The sequence below is a fragment of the Mustela lutreola genome, chromosome 7, assembly GCF_030435805.1.
Source record: "Mustela lutreola isolate mMusLut2 chromosome 7, mMusLut2.pri, whole genome shotgun sequence".
NCBI lineage: Eukaryota > Metazoa > Chordata > Mammalia > Carnivora > Mustelidae > Mustela > Mustela lutreola.
Window position 1 is genome coordinate 8,095,359 of NC_081296.1, and position 27,887 is coordinate 8,123,245.

At 41.5% G+C, this 27,887-nt stretch overlaps 1 protein-coding gene across 3 annotated transcripts in view; it reads left to right on the top strand.

The window, feature by feature from the left end:
- BLM (BLM RecQ like helicase) overlaps positions 1 to 27,887 on the top strand; it is a 90,768-nt gene that overhangs the window by 24,516 nt on the left and 38,365 nt on the right. For all 3 annotated transcript variants that reach the window (XR_009355242.1, XM_059179950.1, XM_059179949.1), the window contains exons 2-12: positions 2,442 to 2,543; positions 3,452 to 4,152; positions 5,618 to 5,777; positions 8,423 to 8,544; positions 12,177 to 12,309; positions 12,831 to 13,534; positions 15,620 to 15,811; positions 17,166 to 17,284; positions 18,175 to 18,288; positions 21,916 to 22,014; positions 22,213 to 22,361. Coding sequence is in view for 2 of the 3 variants with exons in the window: in XM_059179949.1 (XP_059035932.1) it covers positions 2,442 to 2,543; positions 3,452 to 4,152; positions 5,618 to 5,777; positions 8,423 to 8,544; positions 12,177 to 12,309; positions 12,831 to 13,534; positions 15,620 to 15,811; positions 17,166 to 17,284; positions 18,175 to 18,288; positions 21,916 to 22,014; positions 22,213 to 22,361 (2,595 nt within the window). In the remaining variant the exon portion in view is untranslated. The remainder of the gene's footprint in view (positions 1 to 2,441; positions 2,544 to 3,451; positions 4,153 to 5,617; positions 5,778 to 8,422; positions 8,545 to 12,176; positions 12,310 to 12,830; positions 13,535 to 15,619; positions 15,812 to 17,165; positions 17,285 to 18,174; positions 18,289 to 21,915; positions 22,015 to 22,212; positions 22,362 to 27,887) is intronic.

Here is a 27,887-nt window from a genome sequence, read left to right on the forward strand (position 1 = left end):
GAAGTGTTCCCACTGAAGAATATTGAGTAGAAAATTGTGAACATAATAAAAAGAAAAGAAAATTGTTTGCTTGCTGCCATGCTTTGGGATATGTCTCTGGCTAGAGGTTGCTGCCCTCTGGGAATAACCACAATGTTGTGTTGCTTAAAAATAGGGAAGAGTGCCCCAGGTTTCAGGCTGACTGCATGCTAACTATGAATCCATAATGTGTCACTACAGTTATGAAGTATTTAATCAACCGTTTGTACTATTGAGATGACTAAGTACACATGTCATCGTGCTGTGGAGTAATGTTGGAAATCTCTTAAGAGTACCATGGCTGGTTTTGATGCAAAAATGAACGAGACATGGAAAATTCATAGAGGGATAAGATAAAAGCTGTAAAAACTTAGAAGGAACGTGGGGGAAAGTTCTGTAATGATGCCGTGGACCATTTTGTTCTGCTTAGTGTCTTAAGGATGAAGGTCTGTGTGCCTCTGCCTCTGTATCAGTTGCAAAGGTTGAAATGCTGAGACGTAGCAGTGTGACTTCACTCTTTCTCATTTATACTGCAAAGGGTTTCCACGCTGGATGGACCTTGGAGAGAGCATATTTCAACAAAAGACCAATCCTTTTAACTGGATATAAAACTGGGGGGTGCCAGGGCTTCTGGTAGGCTCAGTCAGAGGAGCATAGGACTCTTGTGTGACTTTTGATCTCGGAGTTGTGAGCTCAAGCCCCACATTGGGACAAAATAGGTAGGTGACTTTGGACACGTGGAGGCTGTGGTCTTAACATATTCTCCATGAAAAAAATCAGGGCTCTTTGGGGGAAATGGCTGATTCTAAGTCTGGGGCAATATCTTTTCATTCAAGAGAGCAAGGGAGCTCGCAAAGACTATGAAGGTTAGATGTAAAAGGACTTTGGAGATGCCCACTGGCCAAACATGAAATAATTGGATAATCAATGAGGATGATAACTATTGGACTAAGATGTACCTAATATGTTTAACCTGTGAGCTTATAATACTGGGAAAAAATTGACCATCATTGCGGGTTATTAGAAAATCAAGTCATTGATTTGAAAATTAATAAATAAAGGAAAGAATCTAACATTTATCCTGTCTTTCCTGTGTGAACTGCACCATACTAGGTAGCAAAATAGTAGATCAGAGGAGGTGTCTCTTGATAGAAATACTCCAGGTAATGCATAAAGAAGTGACAACAGGATTAAAATACATCATTTGAGGAGGTTAATTCCCAGAATGGTAAAATGAGGATACCAGGATATATGTCCAGTGAAATGATATTGGGCAAGTTGATAAACTGTTGAGACTGGGTGATAGATATGTAGGAGTTCATTATAACCCTTCTGTCTTCTTTTTTTATGATTATTTTGGTAACAACTTTATTAAGATATAATTCACATCATCAGTGTGAATTATACAGTGTTTATTAATTAGCTGTTTTACTTAAAATATATTAACAAGGAAGAAGAGGCAGAAATCATTCCTTCTGGAGAACAGGGAACAAAATTTATATCATAATCATCTTCATCAAGCTGGACAAATGGAAATTTCTCAATTGAATGCAATTCCATTTCTTCCAAATTGTTTTTACTACTATTTAAAGTAAAATAGGGATGCCTGGCTGGCTTAGAGGAGTATGACTTTGGATCTTGAACCCCACATTGGATGTAGAGATTACTAAAATAAAGAAACTTTTAAAAATCAAGTAAAACAACTGTTAAGCAGATAATTTTAATAATCAGTGAGTGGAATATGATTTCTGTAAAACTTTGTAGTTCCATGAATATCATCTAGTGTAGTCGACTCTTCCTCTTAAGGTACATGGCATATGATAAAAGTATCTGGTCAGGATGGAATGGGAAAGGGGTTGTAACTGTCAGCCTGAAGGAGAATTTTTGCCTGTGCATGGATTCCAGCTCTCCTGTCTTCCTTCGGCCTCAGGAACCTTCAGGGGACTGAGGCTGTTTGTTACCATGAGCAGTATCCAGCGATACCCCACTTGTCCCACCAGGGGTATGAAGGTGCTCGGGGAAGGTCCTCTTTCTGCTCATCTCTTCTTGGGGTTTTCCGTGTGCTTTCCTCGTTCGCTCCCACCTCACCCCCACCCAGCTTCCATTTATTCTTCAAGCCCAAGCCCCATCCTGTTTTTCTCCAAATCCTTTACAAATAATCTCTTGTCTGATATCTTTTGTGCTTATTTTAGCATTGAGGGAAACCAGGTCATTTTGCTATTAACTGAGCCTTCAAGTGAGTTAAAGGTTATATGGTTCAAATACCACCACTTGTGAAAAAATGTCAGAGCAATTTATTGACCAAAAAAACCCCTAACTGAGCACAGTCGGAATAGTGCTCCACGTCCCACCGTCCCCCCAAGAATATGATGATTAATCCAAAGTACATAACTCCACTGATAAGTTCTTTTCCTCACGTTTAGGATCATGGCTGCTGTTCCCCAGAATAATCTACAGGAGCAACTGGAACGCCATTCAGCCAGAAAACTTAGTAACAAATTAAGCCCTTCAAAACCGAAACCTTCGTAAGTATTTTGGCTCCCAAACAGGCACTGACCCACAGTATCATACAAATGAAATACCTTCCCTTTCAACCCTGTGCAGATGAGGAAATGAAGTTGAGGGGTCAGTGATCTTCCCACTTTGCAAATTACCAGTAGCGCATGCATTAGGAGCTCTAGGTAATAAATGTTCAGTACCTTCGCCTGGTTCCTGGCACATGATGCTTGCTCAGTAAATATCTGTAGGATGAATGAATATTGAATCTTCTTATAAATTTGGGAAAATGGGTATTTTAATATTTTAATATAATTTTATAGCCATTTCAGAAAGTTTATAAGGACACTGTAGCTCTCCAGTTGTGTTCTCTCCTCTGAGCTAGACTCCAAACTCCTTATGACATTTAATAATAATTTCTAGAACTTCACCAACTGTTCTGGGAGCTGGACTTTAAAGTTACCATTGAACTTCATGTCACCAAGGCCAGCAGACATCCAGAACGCTTGCCCCTTTTACTTGTCCTTCAGATTCCAATGTAGCCTGTCAGTCGTCACCTCTCTTCCCCATAGACCATGCGTCAGAGAGACAAGAAGTCACTACACTTGCGTCTCTTCTCTTTTTCTTTTATGCTGTCCCCTCCCGCTGGAGGCGCTACTCATTAAGGACGACCTGCCTATGAAATAGGCCTGGACACTCTCAAAACTGAATAATTAGCTTCTAAATTGGAAAGATCAGAGCAGACAAAGTATAATTGAAGTTACCATATAAATTTCAAAACCAGAGAGGGAGATAGATTTTTTGCTCATTTGTGATACAGTGAAGGAGTTGCTGTGTAAATCAGTAACAGATTTTAGAGTTTTCTATAATTGGTGGGTTTGTTAAAACTAACCAGTCTAATTCAGTTTTTCAATTGTGTTTTTCAATTATGTTTCAGAGGTTTCACTTTTAAAAAGAAAGTAACATTGGCCAACAATGTATCTGTCACTGGTGTCTCAGTAGCGAAAACACCTGCCTTAAATGATAAAGATGTTAATGTCGCTGAGGCCTTTTCCTTCAGTGGACCACCGCCCCTCCCCGCAAGTCAGCAGACAAGTCCCAGTGACTTCAGAAATGCTCCAGCAGGACAGCAAACCAGGAGAGCTGTTTCAAAACCATTATTGCCAGATGTGTTGCAAGTTCCACAGGGAGTTTTATGTAACACCCAGAACACACCGATTGTAAAAAAATCCAGTAATGCTACTTTCAAGAAATTAGAATTTAGTTCTTCATCAGATTCTTTTGTTACCATCAACGATTGGGATGATATGGACGACTTTGATACTTCTGGAAATTCAAAAGCATTTGTCACGCCATGCAGAAATCACTTTGTGAGAGTAAGCACTGCTCAGAAATCAAAAAAGTCTAAGAGAAATGTTTTGAAAGCACAGCTTCCCAAAGAGAATACAGTAAAGGCTGATTTGACTCTATCCTCCTCTGAAAGCAAGCAAGCATGTTTGACTAAGAAACAGAATGACGACTCGGAATGGTTCAATAATGATGTGATTTACATTGATGAGGACCCCGGTCCTGAAGACCTTATACCTGGCAGTGCTCAGGAGAGTCAGCCTTCAAAAACTCATTTGGGAGTAGAAAGAGGTAAAAATGATGTTTTATCCCCTTTCAGTATGTTGACTGTATTAATTTATTCAGAGCTAGGCACTGGGAACAATAGCAAATAGATCCAGCCTTTGTCCTTGGGCTCTATGGAGGGACCTGCTGCGCAGTCTGTTGGCTACTTCTTGAGGCGGGACCCATGGATGAAATGAAAGATTTTATTCTGCTGACATAAACACCAAGGATAGCTCTATAAGGTCCATGGAGGTTAAATGGTTTCTTTTTTTTTTTTTTTTTTTTTAAAGATTTTATTTATTTATTTGTCAGAGAGAGAGAGAGTGAGAGCGAGCACAGGCAGACAGAGTGGTAGGCAGAGGCAGAGGGAGAAGCAGGCTCCCTGCGGAGCAAGGAGCCCGATGTGGGACTCGATCCCAGGACGCTGGGATCATGACCTGAGCCGAAGGCAGCTGCTTAACCAACTGAGCCACCCAGGCGTCCCGGTTAAATGGTTTCTTAATGCCCCGTGGGCTAGCTCGTGGCAGAACTGGGACGTGACACTAAGGCTTTCCTTTTAATTCCCTTATGGCGTGCTCCCACTGACTGTGGATGTATGACGTGATCTGGCTATGCCAATAAGCTATTCCCGATGACATTCACATCATTCTCTGTTCAGGTCTCCTAGGTTTTAGATTAGCCATGTGTGGAAGCACCCACCCTGTGAAGTGGTGGTAAATGTGAGGCTGACACTTCTGAATGCCTGAATGCCGGGGCTCCTAGGTGCCTCAGTGGGTTGAAGCCTCTGCCTTCGGCTCAGGTCATGGTCCCAGGGTCCTGGGATCGAGCCCCACATCGGGCTCTCTGCGCAGCGGGGAGCCTGCTTCCCTTCCTCTCTCTCTGCCTACCTGTGATCTCTGTCTGCCAAATAAATAAAATCTTTTTTAAAAAAATTTTTAATAAATAAATAAAATTTAAAAACAAACACCTGAATGCCATCAGGTTTCTATGGGGTGAGAGGCGATGGAGTCTGATCAAATGCGAGGCTGTTTATGAAGAGAAAATGGGGTCAGAGGTAAACTGACGAGCAACCACTGGGCATTATAATCCTACACAGTCAAGAGAGAGACACAGAACGTGGCGACTTCAGTAACTAGGGTGCCTTTGTGGTAAAGTTAACAGTGTTTGTACGATTATCAGACTCATTTATTATACTTCCCTCTTACTGAAATATGAGTGAAAAATAGGAAATCAGAGGTGCTAATACTGAGTTTAGGTTTCCTAATTGAACTGGAGACCATCACGCAAATCCGTAAGCAGATCGTCAGCCTCATTCCCGCATCCATTAGACTTAGTCCAGATGACTCAGTCATTACTGATGAGGAAACTCCCACATGTCCGTGCAGAAGGAGGGCGCATGGGCAGTGCTGGCACCACCCTGGGGGTCCTGCCCTATGCTCTCTGTCTCAGGAGCGATGAAAGTAACCTGTGTCTGTCCACGGTTTTACTTTAGATAGTAGTGAAAAGAAGAACTTGGAAGAAATAGAATTCCTTTCGGTCAAGAGGTCTCCATGTATTGAGCTTGACGAGGATGATTACGATACAGACTTTATTCCACCTTCTCCAGAAGAAGAAATGATCTCTGCCTCTTCTTCCTCTTTAAAATGTTCCAGGTAAAGTAGCAAGTTACTCAGTGAACATTATTGTTTATTTCTGGGATATCTGAAGTAATTCTGTTTAGCTAGGTAGGGTCATTTCTGTATAGATGCATTCCATGCTTCTGCAAAGTTTATATCTGCATGAAAGCATAAAAAAATCCTTATTTACACATTTTATTTAATTGGTGGTATTCTGTAGCTGTAAAGTCACACTATGATTAATTACATGGGACCTCCAGTTTCATTTAGTTGATTTTGACGTGTGGAATATATTCCTAAAAATACTATATTTTCAAACTCCTAGTCTTGAAATGACACAAAACTAGCTCCTTATTTGGGAAGTGACTTAGTAAATATGTCCTGTTCTTTCCTTTCCTTTCCTTTTCTCTTTACCGTGCAGGATAGAATTGGCCATTTTATTTGCCATTCACTGAACTTCAGTAAATCAGTGACATAATTGTGGCTAATTGGCAGTATTGTGGGAGAAAGAGGTGGTACACATAACCCATCAATAGCTTAAAATACCAGTAGTCAGTCTTACCTCCATCTTTGACCCAGTCCAGATCAGTCGAGTGGCAGAGTATTTACTGTATTGGTAACCAGTGTTTTGATGAGAAACATGCCCCTCTAAGATCCCACCTTAATTAAGGAAGGTAGGCAGGAAAGAGATGTTTGCCTGTGCAGCCTCCTTTCTCTGGGGTTGTGTTTTAACGGGTAGGTTAGGCTGTTTAAAGAGGAGGGAAAGGTCAGAGCATGATCACTATTGATGACAAAACTAATAAACTGTAGGAGCTGTCCTCTCCTCCCTTCCCAAAGAAATTAGGACAGAATTACTGAAAGAGCAAGAACTGAGCAGGAGTTCATATAGATTGAATAGGGAGGAGAGGGGATTGCCTGGGATGATACAGTTGATGGCACATGGACTAGGATCCAGTGTAGGGCTATTTCCTAGACCATACTGATTCCTACTGAACATCTGGGGGTTTTTTCCTGTTTATTAAAAAAGTGTATGTTGCACCAATGACCTTCCAGACAGCTTCCCAGGATGCTTATAGTCTTGCAGTTCCAAAAAACTGGATGTTCTGTTTCATGTTAGGTTTGTTTTTTTTTTTAAAGATTTTATTTACTTATTTGACAGAGAGAGATCACAAGTAGGCAGAGAGGCAGGCAGAGAGAGAGAGAGAGGGAAGCAGGCTCCCTGCTGAGCAGAGAGCCCGATGCGGGACTCGATCCCAGGACCCTGAGATCATGACCTGAGCCGAAGATCATGACCAGCAGCTCAACCCACCGAGCCACCCAGGCGCCCTCATGTTAGGTTTTGATACTGTCTGCATATGTGTGTGATTTTTGCATCACTATAGTCAACATGTATCTATAATTTCTGGTTCTGCTTTTCTCTTAACATTTTGAAACATTTTTCCATATTGCTAGGTAATCTGTATTTTTATTCTTTTTAATAGCTGTGTAATTTATTGAGTTGTCATACCGTGGTTAACTTTACCTAGATTTTTAGCAGTTGGAAAATGCTTATTTCCAAGGTTATTCCCAAGGTAGATTCCCTCTATATATTTTCCATTGCAATCTCAAATACATATTTGTATATATTTTAAAACTGAAATAGAATTTTCACAAATGATACTCTTACTGCATGCAGCACACACATAAATTTTCTTTTGTATTTGATATTGTTTTAAAACACTGTTGTGACTTCTGGATTAATTTCAGAGGTGCAGTCATCAGATAATATATAACAGAAAAGAGAGAGGTGTTTGTGTATCTCCTGTGTGCCCGAACCTCTTGAGCCAGCCCTCAAAGTCCTCTATCTTCAGGCCCCACATTACCTCTTCATTTCTACCTCCAGTTATGCCCCGATGATAACCCGAAGCTCCCATGAGGCAGATGAGACAAACCAACAATCTGAAAAATGTTGCTAAAAATATAAGGCCTTTTCATTAATTATATTATCAGTTTTTAAGCCTATATAAAGTATAGTTATTTATCACTGCTCAATTAAGTTAGAAGATTGCATTCCAAAATCCTGCTTTAGGCAAGTACAGTTGATATCAAGTAAAGAGAATTATCCTGTGTCTCTCATGGTGTTACTTTTCCCATACCTATCATTCAAAGCTTCCTCAAATCTCCCTCCTTGGCAAAACCTTCTCAGGTTCCAGAAAGTGTTATCTTTGTTTGGATTTCCGTGGTATTCTCTCTTAACACTAATTTTAGTGCTCATTTATTTTGTACCTTCTAGTCAGGCTGACTGTGTGTATATGTGTTAATAATTTTTGTATAAAATGATAAATTGTCAGAAGAGATTGGACAGTGGTTTTCCAAACTGAGAGGAGAGCAAGGCGGAACCCCTCAAGAAGATCAAGTAGACCACACTGGGCTCCTGTGAGGAACGTAAGTCATGCCCCATGACACCATACAGGGTTACCGAAAGGACATAGTTGGAGGTAAAATTGAAAAGGTCTCTTGGGGCCAGAGGATGGGAGTCCTTGAAGGCCAGCCAAAGAGGTTCTAGAATAGAGGAGATAAAAAACCATGTTTTTCTTTTCTGTTAGGTATTGTCTGACCAGTTGTGGAAAAACATGAGAGGAAAAATTACACACTTGGTCTAAGTCTGTACTGAGGTTGGTTTTATGTTTTTCAATTTGCAGTATGTTAAAGGACCTTGACACCTCTGACACAAAAGGTGGTCCTAGCACATCCGAGGACTTCCCAACACCTGAGGGGACGACAACGCAGCCACCTGATCAAGAGACCAGCACAGACTGTGATGGTACAAAAAGTATTTTGACGTAGCACATATTTTAACCACATAACCTTGGAAAACAAAGTACAGTTGTATTTTTAACTGTGGCTGTCTAGCGTGAGATGGCAACCTTACAGTTACTCAGTTCTAACACCGAACCACCCCTGGGCGCTGATTAGCCAGCATTTGCTCGAACAACTTAGAGACTCGTGTTCCTGCAAGATAATCCATTCTCTATGGTGAAAACACAACTTGTTAGAAATTTTTTTCTCAACGTTGAGCCAGAATTTGCCTTCCTGGAACTTTAATCCTTGTGAGATAAATCTAAAACTCCTAGAAGCTCCCCCCCCCCCCCGCTCCTTTTCCTTTAAGGGCTAAATATTGTTAGATCTTTTAACTCTTCTTTATAGATACTGGTTTCTAGACCTTCATCTTCCTGACTTCCCTCATTTGTACTCTGGGTTTATGACCTGACGTCCGTGCAAAGTTTAGTACTTTCTGTTTGATTTGTTTCTAATTCATTTTTAAACTTTCTATTCAATATCAATAAAAATAATGCAGCTGCCCTACAAGACTTTGGAAAGCGACAGCCTCCTTTTCCTCTCCTGATTTCTACTTCTTGGGGGCTCTGTCAGTCGCGAGGTCTGTGTCCTTCTATCCTGGAAAGTTTTCTGGTCTTATTTCTTTGTCTTTTCTTTTTCTGTTTTCTCTTTCACTCTTCCTGAAACTTCTGTTATTTGGATATTAGGCTTTCATGAGTTATCTTTTCTATTTTCCTTCTCTTGCTTCTCTGCTTTCTGGGAGATTTACCAGATTTTATCTTTAACTCATCTGTGGGGTTTTTCCTTTTAATCAGCCATCTTCCAAGAGCTCTTTCTTCATTCCTTGAATATTTCTGTAACACGTTCTGGTCTTTTTTGATGGGTTCTGTACTTGCAGGGTGTGTGTGTGTGTGTGTGCGCACACGCGCACGTGCACATGTGCAGTGGTATTTGTGTGCGCGTGTGTGTGTGTGTATAGTGGGCATGTCACACGTGTGTAGTGTGTGTGCATGCATGGGGTGTGTGCACAGGCACGCATGTTGGGTGTGTGCACAGCCTACAGCCTCGCAATTTCATTTTCTTTATTTTGGTGTCTAAGTTTATTGTTAGAGATATCCCTGAGACACCTGATGTCCTAGGTGCTCTTCTAGATCTTTTATGCTACTAACTTCATCCTCTCAGCGGCCCATTAAGGGCCCATTTTACAAATAAGAACACCGAGGCACAGAAGTGTTAACTAGGACTACATGGGCTCACAGAACTAGACAACAGAGCAAGGCTTGACACCCAGTGATGTGCAGGCTCCCGGGTTTACACCTGTGGCCGCACGCTCTGCTGCCTGTGCGGCCTGGTCTCACTGAGGCAGTGGTGGGAACAAGGACAGCATGTCATCAAAGGTTTCCCTCTCAGCCGACATCGTGTTGTCACAAACACGTGCCGTGAGACCGTGCTTCTCTTGCATGGGTGCAGGGTCTGAGGTGGCGAGGGGAACCACGGGGAGGAGCGGTAATGACAACACACAGACTCCAGAGTGATACGGTCTCAAGGTATGAACCTATCCCCTCCTGCTCCTGGCCGGGAGACTGTGGAAAATCAGTGAAGCTTCTCTGAACCTCAGTTTCTTCTACGAAATGAAAAGAGTAACATCTACCTTGTTGGGTGTCAGGATTCACGGTGAAGGGCCCAGTGTACTGTTGGCCTTCGATAAATGGTAGCTATTGTTATCTGCCAGTCTCCTAATCCCTTCAAAGAAGGAAATACATTAAGATTACTGATTTATTTATATGAACTCTTGCTAACTCTATAATTGTTTCCTCTCCTTCTTAGAGCTCACAAAGCAGACATTTGATAACATGTTCTAGAATTTTGTCTTGAATTAACATCCAAAGCACGAGCCTGTAGCTTTTGGCAGTCTGTTTAGCATTTTTTTTGAAAATTAGAACAATGTTTGCCTGTTTTGCTCTTCCATCAACTGTCCTGTTCACTGGATGCCTCGCATATCAGCGGGATCTTCTTTGCAGGTTTCCTTTGTATTCTGAGGTGTAATCTGTCTAGACAAGAAGACTTGAGCTCCTTTTCAATACCTGTATCTCTCTCTGAGCCTGTCTTGGCTTTCATTTTGGTTCAGACCATTGTTCGTTCTCCTCTTTCCAATCTGATACCCGTTCTCTGTGTAGAGAAAACAGGCAAAACAGGGATTCAGCAATTCCACTTCGCCATCTTTGACCTTGCGTCCTGATCCATGCCGGTCACCAGGAAAAGTCCATGTTTCCCAACTCATTCTGACATAGACACTTGTCCCCCTGACCCCCCCATCTGGCCATGCTCCCTCTCCCTCCTGCCCTTTGGACCTTACAATGGGCTGCCCTCTTCCAGCGATTTTCTGGTAGCCTCATTCTCTTCCCTGACCATTTTCTTCTGTTAGCTCTTGGATCGTCTCCTGGGAACGGTTTCCTCGGCAGCCTGCCTCAACCATTTATTTCTTCCACATCCCTTAGGCCCTCGGGGGGGAGTAGGCATCTTCTTGGCTTCCCATTGCTACCCATGACCCTTTCTTTTCTTCCTTCATTTAAAGTATTATCTCCTTTGACATTCTTTTTCTTAGTTCTGTAATGTAAATTTTAAAAATGTGGAGTGGTCTGGCCGGATTCTGATGTGCAAACATCATCTTCAGGCATTTTTTTCTCTCACACCTGTCTTCTCCCCTCTCCCCCACCCCCTGTTCCCATCTCAGTCCCCTGCTCGTTTCTTTTTCTGTTTTTCCCCTTTCCCTTGTGTGGGGCTTATTTTCAAGCTTTGCTTCCCGGGGTGGTGGCAGGGGCAGCCACCAGCAGCCTATCCAGCTTATTGAAAAGAGAAATCGTTTTTTCTGATCAAAAAACTCCCAGACCTGGGGCGCCTGGGTGGCTCAGTGGGTTAAGCCACTGCCTTCGGCTCAGGTCATGATCTCAGAGTCCTGAGATCGAGTCCCACACCAGGCTCTCTGCTCAGCAGGGAGCCTGCTTCCTCCTCTCTCTCTGCCTGCCTCTCTGCCTACTTGTGATCTCTGTCAAATAAATAAATAAAATCTTAAAAAAAAAAAAAAAAAAAAGAACTTTAAAAAAAAAAAAAAACAACTCCCAGACCTAATTCTCTTTGAGCTGCCTTATATCAGATGCCCACTGAGTTTGGGGGCTTAAAAAGAGAAAAGAGAAAGAGAAAGTCTTAGTGCTGTGTTGTTCCTTTGAAGGAAGTGTGGGTGCTGGGCAGCCCGGGATTGCAGGTGGGGTGGGGCTCTTGCCTGGCTGGCCCTGTACATCCCATGTATGGGCGTGGTGATATTTACCCCTGCAGTTAGTGAAAAACAAGAGTAAACTGATAAACCTTTGCGTCTTACAATGACATTGGTTACCCTAAGAGAAATAATTGAAAACTAACATGAAATGAGATGATGATAACACAGTTTTGGGCCCTCATGATAAAGAGTACAGATAACACAATTTCATATTATTTCACAGACAGATAATAGGGCAATATATGGTAGTTTATAATCTTGTTGTTAAACTACTATATGTGCATGACTGTCATAATTTTAAATCCTTGCTCAAGGGAAAATATTAACAAAATAACACTTTATAGCTAGACAGACAAGTGTGCAGCAGCAGCTTATTCATGTGATGGACCAGATCTGTAAATTAGTCGATACTATTCCTGACCACGAACTGAAAGCTCTGGATTGTGGGAATGAACTGCATCAGCAGCGGGACATAAGGTATCTCACTTTTTCTTCTTCTGGTATATATCTAATTACATTTCAACCAACCTAAGTCAGAACATACGGGGCAGAATTTCCAAGCATTCTGGCCAGGAAATTGAATAGGCTAATTGTCATTGTTCTATTTTAAATTTATTTACCTTTTCGGGGCACCTGGGTGGCTCAGTGGGTTAAAGCCTCTGCCTTCGGCTCAGGTCATGATCCCCGGATCCTGGGATCGAGCCCCACATCGGGCTTTCTGCTCAGCAGGGAGCCTGCTTCCTCCTCTCTCTCTCTCTCTCTCTCTCTGCCTGCCTCTCTGCCTACTTGTGATCTCTGTCTGTCAAATAAATAAATAAATAAATAATCCTTTTTTTTTTTTTTTAACCTTAAAAAAAAAAAATTTATTTACCTTTTCAAACTGCCCCATTATCATTTGTATTCACATTTTCAAGACTGAGGAAAAGAGGATCTGTTTCGCCACTAAAGACAGACTTGTGTGGCCTCACATTTCATGTGGTATTCTGTTTCCTCTTCAGAAGGAAGCTCCTAGCTGAAGCTGACTTTAATACAAGTGATGCCAGTATTCTTGCTTCCTGGTGGAGATGCAGGCCTGCTTCACATGGGAACCCTGTGGAGGATATGGCTTCTGTTTCTGCTCCCTGCGCTTTTCCAAAGGGCGACTCCTGTCCTACAGGGAATTCTGTTAAGGAGTTAAATTTTCCACACCTTCCCTCGAATCCCAGTTCCGCTACGGAGTGTTTAGTGGCTGCTACCCCAGGAAAGACAGGATTCACAGCCACCACGAAGAATCCCTCTGAAAGACCGTTATTCAACCCCCATTTACAGAAGTCCTTTGTAAGTAGCAACTGGGCTGACACACCAAGGGTAGAAAAAAGAAACGAGAGCTCTTACTTCCCGGGACGTGTTCTCACAAGCACGGCTGTGAAAGATCAGAATAAACGCGCTGCTCCAGTAATTGACTTAGAAAGAGAATTCCAGGCTGCCTGTGATATTGACAGTTTTGACATAGATGGCTTTGATGATGATGACGATGATGACTGGGAAAATATTATGCATAGTTTAGCGGCCAGCAAATCTTCCACGGCTGCCTGTCAACCTATTAAGGAAGGTTGGCCCGTTAAGCCAGTACCAGAAAGAAGTTCTTCAACCAAGACAAACTGTCTTCCAATGGCATCTGCTGCTCAAAATAAAAACTCAGAGTCAATTCAGAAGAACACTGGTAAGTTTAAAGTAAATGCTTATATTTTGTATGGAAGCATAACTGTCAGAATCGGATCGATAGCACATCATCCTTGCCTGAAAAGTACATTGTTTCTATGCAAATTCCTGCTGATGACACAAGTTACAGATCACAATTTCAAAAGCATTTGCTCCTTTGTCTCCGTAGCAGCTGTTTTATAAAATGACTAATTATGACCTATTGTAGTAAAGCGCTAAAGTCATTACAAATGTGCTTTGCCTTTAAATTAATGTTTTTTAGTCCCTAGAACAATGAAGCTCATGAGGACCAAGTTTTTAATGATTTGGGGGATGAGTAAAATCCAGGCTAAATTTATATATTAAAACTGTAATTGTGTGTATTTTTAGAACTCTGAATTAATGAGAACTGATCAATTTATAAAGTAGAGAATCTGTTTTCTGTCTTAAAATATTAAAATTCAGGACAGTCTAAGAAAGACATGAAGTCAGAAATTTCTTAAGACAAATTATTTCTTCGACACTGGGTTGCCTCAGGCGGTTAAGCATCTGCCTTCAATGCAAGTCATGATCCCGTGGTCCTGAGATTGAACCCCATATTGGGCTCTTCTGGCTTACGCTCTCTCTCTCGTTTTTTGGGTTTTTTTTTTTTTTTGTATTTTTTAAGATTTTATTTATTTATTTGACAGACAGAGATCAGAAGTAGGCAGAGAAGCAGGCAGAGAGAAAGGAGGAAGCAGGCTCCCTGCTGAGCAGAGAGCCCGATGCGGGGCTCAATCCCAGGACCCTGAGATCATGACCTGAGCCGAAGGCAGAAGCTTTAACCCACTGAGCCACCCAGGCACCCTGTTCTCTCTCTCTCTCTCTCTCTTAAAAAAAAAAAAAAGACAAATTATTTCTTTCGGCCTAAAATCCTTTTAATTCATTCAACAAACACTTAGGGTGTGCGCACTTCGGGCCCTGTTCTATGCCGGGTTCTGGTCATAGATGAGTAACGAGTAGTCCCTGTCCTCCTGAAACTCACAGTTTAGTAGAAGTTTGTCAAGAAGTGCAATTAACCACTGGAAAGGCTGCAGAGAGAAGCCAAGATTAATTTTAAAATGTTACATCAACTCTGTAAAGTTACTGCCAAGTGTTTTTTAACTGAAACAAGTTTCTGTGTGTAAGGTTTTATAAAGTACAGCCTTCCCTATTTTTGCCATTGATGACTTAATACCATGGAGGTTGTTCTTAACAGTTATGCTGTTGACCTTTAGAATAACCATTAATGGATTTATTTTTGTATCATGTTAGAGTGTGTCATCCTTGATGTTCGCAATTATCTTTAAGACAGTCAAGTGGTGGGATTAGAGAGACTGTCAGAGCTGGCGTGAGCACCTCTTGTTCTGTGTGCCGAACCGGGGCTGGAAGATCAGGGCTGCAGAGCAGGAAGCAGAGCAGGGGGGGTGGATGTGAGAGACACGGCGGAAGGAGAGCCAGAGGAAGCTGAGATGCCGCCAAGGTTTCAGACCCGGTGACTGAGAAATCTATGACACCATTAGCAGAGCAGGGGAGTCAGGAGACAGAGCAGATTGGGAGAAAAGCTGAGGAGGGCTATTTTAAGACTTGTGGAGCTTAAAGTGTTGATAAGTCATTCAGGTGGAAATGTCTTCCAGACATCTGGAGACGCGCCCAGGACCGGAACATGGGCAGGTATCGGTGGGGACTAAAATCAGAGGACTAAGAGAATTCCAAAGCAAGAATGGCTAAAAGTCCCAAGCATCTGCAAAGACTCCCAAGTGTAAGGGGCAGGTGGAGGAAGTGGAGCTCAGAGAGAGAATTTGAGTAGAAACCCCATGATTGTCTTGAACGTCAGGAGAGGAGGAAGAAGGGAATAAATGAAATAGTGGTGGGTGCTGCAGAACGATCAAGGAAGAGACTGGAATTTGGCCTCAGGAAGTTTCTGGCGCTTTGACATTTGGCAGGGATGAAACCGTGATAAGTGGTTAAAGAAAGATGTGCTGCAGGGATATGTATGCCTTTGATTTTGTGTGACAAGGGGTAAGGGCTAAAACTGACTTGGTAACAATAACGCGCTGATTTTTCTTAACATCGATTGTTTTCTCAGACAAGTCGGCACAAAATTTAGCATCCAGAAATCTGAAACACGAGCGTTTCCGAAGTCTTAGTTTTCCTCATACAAAAGAAATGATGAAGATTTTTCATAAAAAATTTGGCTTGCATAATTTTAGAACTAATCAGCTAGAGGCGATCAATGCTGCGCTGCTGGGTGAAGACTGTTTTATCTTAATGCCCACTGGTACGTATTTTTAGATGTCAATTGGCAGGAGTCCATTGGCAGATGTTAAATGAAAGTCCTTTAATAGAAATAAAATGCACACCCACACAGTAATTCCATCATGAAGGGACCTCTAGAACTCCCGTGCCGTAGTGAGAAAGTGTACAACCTCACGTCTTCTGTCAACGTGATAGCGCTAATGGCCCTTTAAGATTTTCAACTCAGAGCTTGTTGTGTTCAGTCAATCTAGAATCTCTCTCACTCTTTCTCTTTCTTTAAGTCTAAATTAGTCTGGCACTTAAAGAATTACTGTCCGAGGCCTTGCTCGCCTCTGGCACTTTTTTGGTCCAGTGGAGTGTTGAAGGGTGGTTAAGATCTTTAGCTCTGGAGCTATGGCCTGGCCTCATCATGCAGCCCTGCCACTTACTCGCAGCATGACCTTGAACAAGGCCCTTCAGCCCACATGCCAGCTGCCTCCTGTGTCCAGTGAGGATGACAGTAAAGCACCTACTTCACAGAATGTCGTGACCATCCGACGAAAAGCGTTTAGCCATAGGTAAAGAGGTAGAATGTGATGTATAGTTCAAAACCAAAAATGAAGTCTTGGAAACTGCCAGGCACAAGCTTCTACTATTAGTGGATAGGAGAAGTTGAAAATTAGAGACGAATCATTTTAGGTAGCATTTAACGTGTATTGTTTATCTTACCATTTTGAATTTGAGTTACATGGAGAGACGGGGGTGCGTCTCAGGGTGTCTTTCTCTTCATGTTCTGTTAGTATACCCCAGTGTAGTTCTATCCTTTAATCTCAAAGGAATATTGGGAACATTCCCTTATTGATAAGAGTACTGGGAGTCAAAGCATGGGTATTTAGCGTTGACAGGTTCATGCTAGTTTAAAAAAGTGCATCCTACAAGTGTTTTCTGATCATCTAAGAAGTGTTAAACCGTGGTCACTATGGTACTACGTGATGTATATTTTGTCACATTTTAAGTCTTTAAAAATTAAATGTTATACCAGGTAATTATTTTCATCCTAACACTGTGATAGAATACCCCTTTTACGGTGTTTGGATTTCCCAAGTAGATTTTTAAAGCAATTCTATTGCCTCTAAGTTCCCTGCCCTTTTTCCTGCTTTTGCATTCATGTAAGCCTACACAAGATGGCCTAAAAGGTAATTTTCACACATTTAAATTGTCTAAATATTTTGGCTCATTCAGATAAGGCAAACTGTTGGCACGGTGCTGAATGTCACTTGGTGTCCTATTAGTTAATTGCTTTTAAATATTACTGTATGATTTAGTTCGTAACTTTTGCCTTCATGCTCTCAAGATTGAACCTGACAGGTTTTGGGGGGGTTTTTTTGTCCTTTCAGGAGGTGGTAAAAGTCTGTGTTACCAGCTCCCTGCCTGTGTCTCTCCTGGCGTCACAATTGTCATTTCTCCCTTGAGATCACTTATAGTAGATCAAGTCCAAAAGCTGACTTCCTTGGATGTAAGTTAAAATACTACCAATTACAATAAAAAATACTAATAAAGACGTAAAGATAATTGTATTTCAGTACTCTGAGTAACCTTTTTCATAAAGCAGTTTGTGAATTGCAAACATAAAGCACAGCAGTTTCATTAAGTTGTACGAGTCTTTGAAAATTCCAATACAGATAACCTTCTGTAGTTCAGTCTGATTTTATTCTAGAAAAATGTAATTTAGCAAAAACTTTTAACCTATATTTTCCTGATTTGAATTTCTTTTACTAATGTGAAAGGATTTCTTTTCTTACTACTGCGAGATCCCCACAGTTCCCCCTCTCTTCACATCTTAAAATGCGTACACAGGAGCACCCCCACACTGGCGTCCTTTTTCCTCTTGGCCGAGGTTAAGAACGTATATGAATGTATTCTACCAAATCCAAATCCTGCATATTTTCAAGAGTATGAGCCCCCACCCCTCAACAAGACCGCTGGTTTGATTTTTCTTCCAAAGAATGTGTTTGTGCAGTGCCCATCCCCTGTGGCCCATCAGGCCTGATGCTACTCTCATCATCCCTGAGCTTTAAAACGCTGGAGATACCTTTGCCCAAACTAAAACGAGCCATACCTCAGGATGCGACGCTCTTGGGTACTGAATTCATATTTATCTTACTTACAGATATGAAAAGCAAAAGCAGTAAAGAAAAGAAGAAGGAAAAAAGAGAAGGAAATAAATAATGGGATATTTTGAGTTATGGCTAAGAGAAGTTTTTTTGTTTTTTTTTAAATATATGCTATCTGTTTACTTCCACTGCGCTGAGATTGTCTTCCCTTTGACCCATTTTTGATATATGACTTCTAAAACATAGAGACTGAGGACACGTCTGTGTTTATGTTTGCTACTTTTGTGCTTAGATCCCAGCTACCTATCTGACGGGTGATAAGACTGACTCAGAAGCCACAAGTATTTACCTGCAGTTATCCAAGAAAGACCCAATTATAAAACTTCTGTATGTCACTCCAGAGAAGGTGTGTATTGATACTGTTATTTTAAAATATGGTATTAAAGCTGTGTTAGAAAAACAGCCCAAGTCTGCCTCCTGAGGAGGGAAGAACCCAGTCTTCCCCCCTCTTGTTTTCTCCTTTACCATCACATAGAGTGTTTGAATCCTGGTGACCAAATGTGTGGACTTTTTCCTCGTTCTGAGCAGCTCTCTGTAACCCCGGCAGTGCCACTCCATACTGACAGTGTCTGCATGGAGATAGCATCTGATCCCGTGGGTTAAGAGCTCGGGCCCTCGAGATGGTTCCCACCCTTCTTTAGATGCCAGCAGCAAGTTGAAAGTCCCCAGGTTACCCATAACTTCTGTCCGATTTGGCTAATAAATCAGAGGTTCCCATGGCTCCCCTCCTCAGGTTCAATTGGTGTACTAGAGCGGCCCTCAGAACTCAAGGGAACACTTCACATTTACCATTTTATTATGGGATGTGATAAAGGATGGAGATGAACAGCCAGTGGAGGAGACACAGGACAGGGACTAGGTGGGTCCCAAGCGCAGGAGCTTCTGTCCCTGTGGCACTGGGATGCCTGACCCTCCACATGTGGACATGTTCACCAACCTGGAAGCCCGCCAAACCCCCAACTCTGGGGGTTTTATGGCTGCCTCATGTCGGCAAGATCATTTCCAGCCCCTCTCCTCTCTCTGCAGGATGGGGTGCTCCTGAGAATTCCAGGCTTCTGATCATGGCTCGGTCTCCTGGTGAGCAGCCCTCACCCAGAGTCACTGCCCCAGAACAAAAGATGCTCCTGCTGTTCTTAACACTTAAGAATTTCGAAGGGCGGGGCGCCTGGGTGGCTCAATGGGTTAAGCCTCTGCCTTCGACTCAGGTCATGATCTCGGGGTCCTGGGATCGAGCCCTGAATTGGGCTCTCTGCTCAGCAGGGAGCCTGCTTCCTCCTCTCTCTCCGTCAAATAAATAAACAAAATATTTAAAAAAAAAAAAAAAAAAAAAGAATTTAGAAGGGCTTTAGGAGCCCTGCATCAAGGATGGGGTCAGAGACAAATATTAGAACCAGGGAGGCTTCTGTTCTTATCACTTAGCAAATTACAAAGGTTTCAAGAGCTCTGTGCCAGGAACTGGAAGCAGAGACCAATATATTTTACTATTATCTCATTAAAGCCCACTAGAATACATAATATTTTTAGATTGTTAACATAATCTTTTTTAATAAAGATTTTATCTGTTTGAGAGAGAGCACGAGCAGGGGGAGAGGGAGAAGCAGACTCCCCATTGAGCAGGGAGCCTGCTCAGTGGGACTCAATCCTAGGACCCTAGGATCATGACCTGAGCCAAAGGCAGACTCTTAGCCAACTGAGCCACCCAACCGACTGAATCATTGACATAATTTCTGATACACATTATATAGTACAAGGATTCCTGTATTACTTTTACCCTGAAACCCTAATGGTAACACTTTACTGTCACTGCTTTATTGTTCTCTCTCTTTACTTTTTTCCTAAAATAGTTGAGAGTAGGTTGCAAACATGCTCTCCCTTTCAACCCTAAATACTTCACTGTGCATTTCCTAAAAACAAATTCCAGGGTGCTGGCTGGCTCAGTCAGTTAAGCATCTGCCTTTGGCTCAGGTCAGGATCCCGAGGTCCTGGGATGGACACCGCATCAGGCTCTCTGCTTAGCGAGGAGCCTGCCTCTCACTCTGCCTACCATTCCCCCTTCTTGTGTTCTCTCTCTCTGTGTCAAATAAATAAAGTCTTTAAAAATAAATAAATAAATAAAACAAATTCTCTTGCATAACCTCAGAACAATCGTTAAAATGAGAAAATTTTTACTGATACAGTACAGTGGCTTAATCGGTAAACCTCATTCCAGTCTCACTAGTTGTCCCAGTAATGACCTTTATAGCAAAAGAAGATCCTGGATTATGCATTGCATTCAGTTGTCATGTCTCTTTAAGGTTTTTCTGTCTCATGATTTTGACAAGTTGTGAAGAGTAAAGGCTACTTGTTTTGAGGACTGTCCCTCAATTCAAATGTATCTTTGTTTTCTCATGATGAGGTTGATGTTACTCGTCTTGGCAGGAGTATCACAGAGGTGGCAACATGTTCTCGCATCTGAGTGGGAGGCACCGGATGTCTGTTCCTTCTGTTACCGGTCATGTTAGTTAACTTTGATCACTTGGTTGAGGTGATGTCTGTCCAGTTTCTCCACTACAAAATTCCTTTTTTTGTCGTTGTTGCAATTACTATAATAATTACAAAAATAAATGTACATTTTGGCTTTTGCAATTGGCAGATATCCTGCTGTGGGATACTCTGAGACTGGATAAGTATCTTGTTACTCATCAGACTTACCCAAGAGAGTTTTTATCATCCGTTGATGACTCCCTGTCAGTGTTTACTATAATGGATGCCAAATGATGATTTTTCTGACTTAACTGGCGTTCTCTTATGATGAAGAGCTTTCCCTTTTATCTACTTATGTATTTATATCAACTTAAAGTCATGGGTTCTTTTTTTTTAAATTTATTTATTTTTAAGATTTGTTAAAATTTATTTATTTGACAGAGAGATATCACAAGCAGATGGAGAGGCAGGCCAAATTTTTTTTTTTTTTTTTAAGATTTTCTTTATTTATTTGTTAGAGAGAGAGAGAGAGAGAGCATGAGCACAGGCAGACAGAGTGGTAGGCAGAGGCAGAGGGAAAAGCAGGCTCCCCGCTGAGCAAGGAGCCCGATGTGGGACTCGATCCCAGGACATTGGGATCATGACCTGAGCCAAAGGCAGCCACTTAACCAGCTGAGCCACCCAGGCGTCCCAAAAGTCATGGGTTCTTAATTTGTCAGGGGGCTATTATCAGTTCTCATTGTTTACTTGGATGTTCTAATTGTCCTAGATTTGGCTAGTAGAAGAGTTCCAACTCACTGCTTCTGTGTCCTTTTGACATGTCCTTGTCTAGATATGGATGCCAGGTTTTATCATTGCCACTGGGACATCATTGCTTCTAGGCCCTGCATAGACGGAACCATGAGGTACATACATACATACAAGTGTGTGTGTCGCCACCCCCCAAATAGCATGCCCTCCCACAACATACATCTGTAACCTTGTTACCAGCATAAATGTGTGGTGAACCTCAGGTATATTGAGGCAGAAAAAATGCTTTTAGGACTACTGACCTAATACATAATTGCTTGCTAAATGGGGGTGAATATTCTAGAAGGTCTTATTCAGAATTTTCTATTACTTCCGCCAATTTTCTTCATACATTGAAGTAAGGACTTCTTTTTTTTTTTTTTTTTTTTTTTTTTTTTTTTTTTTTTTTTAAAGATTTTATTTATTTATTTGAAAGATCACAAGTAGGCAGAGAGGCAGGCAGAGAGTGAGAGAGGAGGAAGCAGGTTCCCCGCTAAGCAGAGAGCCCGATGTGGGGCTCGATCCCACAACCCTGGGATCATGACCTGAGCCGAAGGCAGAGGCTTTAACCCACTGAGCCACCCAGGCGCCCCAAGGACTTCTTTTATATGGAGGTTTTAATACAGCTTACGTTGTAGTGAAACTTAAAGACAACAGAGCCCTTAAGGTGATGTGGTGTTTAAATGTTTTCAGATTTCTCATGAATACATTCCTGCTCTAGGTCTGTGCAAGTAATAGACTGATTTCCACGCTGGAGAATCTGTATGAGAGGAAGCTCTTAGCACGTTTTGTCATTGATGAAGCACATTGTGTCAGTCAGGTAAATACTGGTTTATGTGACTTGAAATCTCAATATGTACTATCAATAGGATATGTATTTTCAGAATAGAGGGAAATCGGTAACTTATTCTTCTAGCTCACTGAAGAATACAGTGGTTTTCAGTACAGTGAGCAGTGTTTTCTCTTTATGTAAGGAAGATCCAGATAGTCTGAAAAGCAGTATTTTTTTTCCAACTAGTGGGGACATGATTTCCGCCAAGATTACAAAAGAATGAATATGCTTCGCCAGAAGTTCCCTTCTGTTCCAGTGATGGCCCTTACCGCCACAGCTAACCCCAGGGTACAGAAGGACATCCTCACTCAGCTGAAGATTCTCCAGCCTCAGGTGTAAGTTGCTAAAAGTCCTGAATTAAAACAGGAGAATCACAGACTGAGCTTTGAAAACCCCGAGGCACAGATTGCACTCTGTCATTTAGATCAGAATTTGGGGGGCTGGGAGCCATTATGTTTCTAAAAAGTCCCCGAGTGACTCCAGTGTGCAGTGAAATATGGGAACCAAGCCCTACTAGCTTTTTCCTTACTAAAATTAAAGCTCTATCCCCATAGCTATTTTGGAAGTAGGGATAAAGTATGCTCTGTACCTGATAACTCTAGGAGGTCCCAGGAGCAAATTAGCTTTTGTTTAGGTGATTCCGGCTCCTGTATATCCTAGAGCGTACATCAGGAAGTGAACGGATGACCCTGCTCTTTCATTTTCCCCTGAAGCCCCACTTAATCCAAGATGCTGAAACCCATCCAGAAACGATGTGTAACAGCTTTTATACTTTGTTTTCATCTCAACAGCAAAGTGTTTCTTCTTGCCACCAAATCATAATTACTCGTAACAGAAACTGCTATAAAGGAGTAGCCCCGCATATCTGGGTTGTACTGGATTGTTCTTTCCATGAGTTGGTAGAGGCAGGTGCATTCTCTGAGGTGCACTCGCTTAGCAGATACTTACTCAACAGCTGCTGTGTGCCAGTGAAAATACTTCTCCCTTCTGATTTATCAGGGGTGCTTTGAGTTTGAGGAATGCCTGAAGAAATGACTGATGTGTTGGTTCATTTGGAAATACAGACAGTAAGCTGGCTCTCTAAATATTTTCGGTAAAAACAGCAGCCTCGTTCTGCAGGTTACGGGAAGAACCGAAAGTGCCACATGAAGGATATGGGGGAGTATGAGATTAAGACAGCTCCAGGGACCTTTGCAGATTAAACTGGCATTCTTGAGCACATGAATTTTTGAGTCCTCAGAATTTTCTCTGTGAAATCCCAAAATTTGATTTGGAATATTCTACTTTAATCCCACTTGCAGAAGGGTGTTTATGTAGAATTTGGGGGTGGGGGGGATTTTGCTTCCATAATTAATATACTTTATAACATTATATTTAAGTATCATATTATGCTTTAGGTTCTAGGGAATAACCTACATGCTAGAAATTCACTTCTGTAAGTACCGCACTGATCTGTGGGAGCCTTTCTTTTTTTTTAATAGGCAATGATTTTAGCTTTTTTCCATTAAATTTATGCCAGATGCAGTCTGCTCCTTCTTTTAGGCCAGTCATTAATTACCAATGCACATAGTTAAAAGAAATTATATAAATTCAGTTCACCTTTGGAATAATTTTTCTAAGTACAGAACTTGTCGTTTTTGTTTGAGTAAACATTGCTCTTATGCATTCAGAGACAGACACCTTTAAAATCTTTTCCTAGTCATGTGAGGAGATCAGCCTGGAAAAGCAATAGATTGTACATTTCCTGAGTCTAGCATGTGGCACCCTGTGCATAATTGGCACTCAGTAAGAATGAATAAATGGAACATATGGAGGAATTTTGGTAAATGTGGGTAAAATATGAAAATTTGGGCAACTCTGTTGATTCCTTAATATATTTGGTATTTCTATATTTGGGAGAGTTTAAATCTCTTAGTGGAAGTAAAAGATTTTAACAGACACTTTCTGATACATTTTTTCCTGATCTCTTTTGCCAATCGGCCCTTGTTTAGATTAAATTTACCCAGCTGCTGCTGTGTCATGGGCCCCAGTGAAGGCAGGTCTCCCTAGGGTTCGAACCTGGGCCCTGTGCTCCTCTCCTACAGCTACTCTGCTGATCTTCTTTGGGAAATACGAGGGTAGATAATAAAATAGAGATTTTATTCCTTTTCCTTAGGACCTTAAAATATAAGCTGAGAAAGAGGAGACAGACGTATAGAGAGCTGATACAACAATGTAGTGTAATACGGTAGTAACAGGAGCGGACAGTTACATATTTAGCCTATAGGATGTGCCAGGCACTATTCTTGACCTTTTATGTATGTGAATTCATTTCTCCACCCAAAAGGCTTATGAGGTAAGTACTCCTATTTTCCTCACTTTGGAATGAGGAAACAGAGGCACAGAGAAGTAACTTGAACAAGGTCATATGCTTTGCAAATGATGGAGGGAGGACTTAAACCCAAATAGTCTGGTTTCAGAACCCTTTAAATACTTTTTAATAAGTTGCAGAATGAAGTAAGTGGTAATTAGAGATGTAAATTATGACTGTAGGAACTCAGGAAGGCAAGACTGACGATAACCCAAAATAACAACTGGTTGTTAATGAGGAGGGGTCGGATGGGGTTTTATATGGGAAGCGGGCTTTGTAGGCTGAGTAGTCTTTTTTGTAAGCAGCTGCATTGAGATATAGTTTACATACCTTAAAATGCACCTTTTTAAAGTGTCCAATTCTAGGATTTTTTTTTATTTTTAGTTTATTCACAGTGTTGTGCAATCCCACCACTACTTTTAGAACATTTCTGTCTCCCTTAAAAGAAACTCCATACCCATTAGCAGTTCCGACTATCCCCCCACTTCCCCAGCCCTAGACAACCACTGATCTACTTCGTGTCTTTATATATTTTTGCCTAAGCTGGACATTTCATATAAACAGAATTTTAGGGGTGCCTCGGTAGTTCAGTGGGTTAAGCCTCTGTGTTCGGCTCAGGTCATGATCTCAGGGCCCTAGGATTGAGTCACGCATCGGGCTCTTTGCTCAGTGGGGAGCCTGCTTCCCCCTCTCTCTGCCGGCCTCTCTGCCTACTTGTGATCTCTCTCTCTGTGTCAAATAAATAAAGTCTTCAGAAAAACAAACAAACAAACAAAATTTTACAGGACGTGGCCTGCTGTGGCTGGCCTCTCACGTATCACATGTGTCCACAGTTCATCTGCCTCGCGGCATGTGACAGTACTTCATTCTGTTTTCAGTGACAAAAAAATATGCCATCGTATGTGTACGCTCTGCATTTTATTCATTTGTTTATTATGTGGTATCATTTTGAGTTGTTTCCATTTTGTGGATGTTATACTTAGGAATACTTCTACGAGCCTTTGTGTCTAAGTTGTCACATAGACAGGGGCTTTCATTTCTCGGGGACATCTGTCCAGCAGGGGCGTCACCGGGCCATGCAAACTGCAGGCGGTTTTCCAAAGCAGCGGCAGCATGCAGTGTGTGAGGGTTGTGGTCTCTCCCTGTCCGCTCCAGCACGTGTTACCGTGTGCCTCTTTGGTTATACACATCCTTGTGGGTGTGAAGTGGTGAGGATGGCACTTTCATGGGTGGAGAGTGAGGATTCGGGGCTGGAGTTTTGGGCATCAAAGTACAAGTTGGTTCCAAGGAACGGATGATGAGTCATGGCGTGAGTGGAGAGACCTGGAGAAGGGCTGGCCCTGGGTAGGCAGGTCGACGCCCAGTCGCGGGGATCTTGCATTTCGCGATGATAAAGTGTTTGGACTTCGTCCTGTGGGCAGCATGGCCGGAAGTGGCTTGACCTGAGCCCTGTGGTAGAGTGATCATGCTGGCAGTGAAACAGAAGGTTGAGCAGAGGAATGAGAGATCGGCGGCCAGAAGCCTCTAGCATTCTAGGAGATGGTGACGATGGTGGCAGCAGCAGAGCATAGAGGGGACAGGGTAGAGGGAAAGCACAGCTGAATCTAGGAGTCGGGCGGCTGATGGCGTTAGAAAGGCAGATGTCATGGAAGTTTCTGTGTACAGTGTCTTATGCGGGTGACCACCGCCACTGACCATAATTGGACGTGCAGGAAGGAAGCAGGGGTGGAGGAGTGGGTAATGAATTTGATTTTTAGCTCAGTGGTACAGGGGATGTTTAAGGGGTGGGTAGGGATGGTCATGGCCTCAGTCTTCCTGCTTTTTGTGGTCATATGGGCCTCCTGAAAGGATTTTGGAAAACCGTACCCCTTGTGTGTTTCTAACCTAACACCAGAAATTTTTCAGCATGAGTTTTAAATAAAGAGAATGTGATCTGTGGTAAATAACATTTTTAAATAAAATTATAACCTGGCCCTTTTAAATTTAAATGTCTCCAGTAGAATATAAATATAGTGGAAATTTTGTACCTACTTTCACTCACTTAAAAAATACATTAAAAATTTTTAACTTTATCTTCAAAATGTTCTTTAACAGATAGTTTATATCTTTCCTTTTTCTCTGTGAACTCCTATTTCTCTTTCAGTTTCCCCACAGATTTTTATCCTAAGGCAGTATATTTTTATGCATGAAGTCTTGTTGCTTAGTCTACTATACTTACCTGCAAGGAAATAGATGCATAAATTAAAAGTTGTTTTTTTTAATTTCCCATACCAAAATTTTTTTCCAGATTGAACTATTATAATCATTAGTTAACCATATTTTTCAAATTTTAGCATACATTTCGATTGGGAATGTGTAATTTGATGAGATAGGACTTCTTTCAGCTAGCTGATACAACATTTGTTTTGACAAATCAAAACAGCTCGTATTTCTTATTTTTATAGATGTGAGCATTGAGAACCGTTGCTCACACAAACATGTAGATGGGAATGGAAGGCATTTATTATAACAGTAACACTCAATTATTTGAATTTTTTCTGACGTATATGCCAAAATTACATACTGATCTGTCATCAAAAATTATTTTTAATGATCTGTCAGCTGACATCTCAAATCCTTTCAGTTTTGTGGAAAGTGAAGAGTTGTAAACTATTTGACTAGCAAAATAAGTCAGATCATTAGTTACTCACTTTACTTTTTCTGGGAAACATGCTATAAAAAAATACTTTACCAAGACTTTTCTAATGACCATTAAATATTCTTGTTCCTGGGTGCCTGGGTAGTTCAGTAGCTTAAGCATCCAGCTCTTGGTTTTTTGCTTAGGTCGTGATCTCAGGATTGTGAGTTTGAACCCCACATTAGGGTCTGCGCCGAGCATGGAGCCTGCTGGAGATTCTCTCTCCATCTGCCTCTCCCCCACTAATTAATCAATCAATCAGTATTCTTGTTCCTCTCACTGAAATGCATCTTGTATCCTTTACATTTGGAAGGGTTGGGGAAATCAAAATGTTGTTAGTTTCAGTACACTTTGCTGAAACATTTTAAACATTATATATAATTTATATTATATAACATAAATATAATTGATATATTAATATATATAATAAATTTTATATAATATATATTAATATATGACATATATTAATATATAATTAATATATTATAATATTATTACTGTATTACATATTATAAGTCTAAGGTATTTTTATTGTGGGATATGCTTTTAAATAATAGTTTTATCAAAATTTGTGGCTACCAGTTAGCTCTTTCAAATACTGGGACGTGACTTCTATATAACTTGGTTGGCCAAGCCAGCATTTGTTGCCAAACCCATCACCTAAATTAAACTTACTTTCATTTATTTTAAAGGAAAATTCTGGGGCGCCTGGGTGGCTCAGTGGGTTAAGCCGCTGCCTTCGGCTCAGGTCATGATCTCAGGGTCCTGGGATCGAGTCCCGCATCGGGCTCTCTGCTCAGGAGGGAGCCTGCTTCCTCCTCTCTCTCTGCCTGC